The sequence below is a fragment of the Phaethon lepturus genome, unplaced genomic scaffold (genome assembly GCF_000687285.1).
Source record: "Phaethon lepturus isolate BGI_N335 unplaced genomic scaffold, ASM68728v1 scaffold32414, whole genome shotgun sequence".
NCBI classification, from domain to species: Eukaryota; Metazoa; Chordata; class Aves; order Phaethontiformes; family Phaethontidae; genus Phaethon; species Phaethon lepturus.
The window spans coordinates 1284-4222 of record NW_010534581.1 but is presented as its reverse complement, the minus strand read 5'-3'; the positions used below and the strand labels follow the sequence as shown (position 1 = coordinate 4222).

The 2939-nt window shown below is 59.5% G+C and overlaps 1 protein-coding gene across 1 annotated transcript in view; it reads left to right on the top strand.

Moving 5' to 3' along the window:
* Positions 1–2609, top strand: part of LRSAM1 (leucine rich repeat and sterile alpha motif containing 1) — a 23273-nt gene extending 20664 nt beyond the window's left edge. Inside the window, exons 20-24 of the mRNA XM_010285580.1 lie at positions 1–37; positions 869–1000; positions 1416–1497; positions 1800–1948; positions 2484–2609. The exon at positions 1–37 is cut by the window's left edge and continues 77 nt beyond it. Coding sequence (XP_010283882.1) covers positions 1–37; positions 869–1000; positions 1416–1497; positions 1800–1948; positions 2484–2609 — 526 coding nt within the window. The remainder of the gene's footprint in view (positions 38–868; positions 1001–1415; positions 1498–1799; positions 1949–2483) is intronic.
* Positions 2610–2939: the final 330 nt, after the last annotated feature.

Genomic DNA, 2939 nt, shown 5'->3' with positions numbered 1-2939 from the left:
CCGCCTGAACCAGAAGCCCCTCTCCCTGAAACTCCAGGTTGGTGCTGCAGTTTATGCTTTCACTGTAGCTGTGCTCTGCTCTGCAGAGCATGGGGAAGGGAGTGAAGGCAGCCTTGCCTGGACCCACAGGTTCAGCTAAGGCAGGGAGCAGGGCACAGACCTCTCGTACAGGCTGACAAGCCGGGGGAGACCCCGGGCTGCCCTGCATTTAGCCTTCGTGCTCTGAGCGGGGCTGCGCAGCAGTCCTCTCTCGTTCCTCTACGTCAGAGGTTATGGGGCTGCCCGGCTCTGTAAGGAGCCAGTACCTCAGCTGTCTGCCAGCTGGAGCTGCCATCCCGCCATCAAACTGTTTGACAGGAGCAGTGGACTCTGAGCACCTTCCAGGCAGGGCTTTTTGTTCCAGCTAAACTCCCAAACGGCTCCGCTTGGCTCCCCAGATTCCCCTGCAAATCTGTCTGAATGCAGCAACGCCTGTCCGTTCCTGCCCTGACGTATTGAGCCAGGGACTTTGTGCCATTAAAATTCCCGCATGGGTGGCCACAAAGCGATGGATCTGAGCTCTGCCCATGCTGCCTATCAGCTCGATCTTGCAAAGCAGGTGCTGTTGCAGATCCCGGCTGCCAGAACAGTTATGTTTCGTTCTTCCCAGACCACAGTGTTTTGAATTGTGCTCATAAAATGCCTAGGGCCAAAGCTCCTCCGGCTGTTGGGCTTTTGAGCTTTAGTGTCCTCAGGGATGCAAAATGCTTTGAGTGGGGCAGAGGGCAGGAATGAGCACAATGCCTGGCCATGCTGCCAGCCTTGCTGCTGCCTGTCCCCGTGCTCTTTCTTGAGAGCGAAGTCTGGGAGCTCGCCTTGTCTTTTGCAGGAGGAGGGCTTGGAGCAGCAGCTGGTGAACCTTTTAATCGAGCTGTCCGCTGAACAGTACGTGCCAGTCTTTGCACACCATCGAATATCCTTGCAAGTGCTCAGCACCATGACTGCCAGTGACCTGGAAAAGGTAGGAGACAGCAGATACACAGTGCAGGACGACACCGACTGTGCTGGGACTGAGCCTGCCCTTGCTCTGAGCCTGGCCGTGCTCACGGCTATGCCCATGGCCTGGCAGGAGGGAGTGTTGTGCTCCTCTGTCTCACCTCCCAGCACGAAGATGTGCCAGTGCTGCTCTATGCCCCATCTGAGTGGGCGAGAGCTCTCCCAGGGCGCTTGCAGGGTGAGCGGTAGCTTGGCTCTGTCTTTCCACATCCCTCAGGTGCTCTTTGTACTAGAAATGGCACTGGAGGAAATTAATTTATCTGGTTTTGATGCCTGGCCGAGGTGCTTCCCTTGGCATGGCTGGGTCTTGCCAGTGAGGCCCAAGAGCTCGCGGTGTCCTTTCCCCTCCAAGAGCTAACAGCCCTCCTCTTGCACCGCAGGTTGGTGTGACGGAGGCTGGCCTGCAGCGTGCCATTCTCAAGCGAGCTCAGGAGATCCTGGCTGTGGCCAAGACGATCCCAGGTACCACCAGTTCTTTTCCACCTAGTCTTTGACACTCACAGCAGGTCCCTGAGCCTTGAATGGGGCGTTCTATGGGGCCAGATGCCTCCCTTTGGGGAGCGGAGCCATGCAAGGCTGGTGTGTGAGTAGGAGAGGCAGGGACCGCTGGCAGAGCTCAGGCTGGACTGTCAATTTAGTCGCATCGACTTTCTTATTTACCAGAGCCCTGAGTTCCCGTCTGCTTGCAGCCATCCCCATGCATGCCAGGGGGGTGGGAGATGGGCAGCTCTCCTGGTGCTCAGACCTCCTGCTTGCGGTTGCAGAGCTGCTGAAGACGGTGGACGCCGAGGTCCCTGCAGCCCCAGAACCCAGCGCTCCCTTCAAGGAGCCTCTGAGCCCTGAGGTCCCGACGGCTCCTGCGCTGCAGTGGGACGAGAAGAAGTCGGAGTGCGTTGTCTGCATGGAGCAGGAGGTGAGACCCCAGCACGCATCTGGTGCTGGATCAGGGGGTGTAGTGAGGGCAGCATCCAGCACATCCCCCCATACCAGTGTCCCCAGCCTGGCCCTGGGCAATGCCTGGATGCTTATCCCTCCAGCTCCCAAGCCTGGCCCAGTTTAAGCGTCACAGCGGGGAGGGAAGCAGGGCAGGGCAGGGCTCCTTGCGGGCTTGGGAAGGAGCTTGCTGGGCTCCTGTGCCGGTCTGTCCACAGAGCAGCTGTGGGAAGCATTCGTGGGGCTGCTCGGCTCAGCCCTGGCCCATGTCCTTCCCTCAGGCCCATTGCTCTTGTGGCTTTTGCACAGCCCAGACCCTCATGCACACACAGCACTGGGCTGTGCCCGGGGACGGAGCTCGGGGTGCGGGGCTCTGCTTCCCATGCTGTGACACCCAGGGTGATCCTCATCTCCTCCAGCCTCCTTTCCTCCTGTGCTGGAGTACGGCGGTGCTGGGATGAGTGTTAAGAGGACAGCAACATGCTCTGTGTCCTCTCCTCTGTCTCTTCCCCCAGACCCAGGTGATTTTCCTGCCCTGTGGCCACGTCTGCTGCTGCCAGACCTGCTGCGAGCAGCTGCACACTTGCCCCCTGTGCCGCAAGGACATCACACAGCGCATCCGCATCTTCTACAGCGGCTAGGCGGGGCGGGGGAAGATGAGGCTGCCCGGCACTGACTCCATCACCCCTTCCCAGGGCGATGTGCCTCTTCTACTCCATGGCAGTATTAAACACTCGCACAGCATAACCAGCACTGCCCTCGCCGTGCACAGCCCCGGGCTGGCTGCACCCTGGAGTCTCAGCACTCTCCACGTTTCCCAATGGCTTCAGCCTCTGCCTTGGGTTCCTCCTTCATCTGTGTCCTCCCATCCTGCCTGCCCACCCAACATCCTCTTGCCTGGGAGCACGGGGTGATGGAACTGGGCGCGCTTCTGCCCCCTCAGCTCTGGCGAATGTATTTGCGTTCAGAAA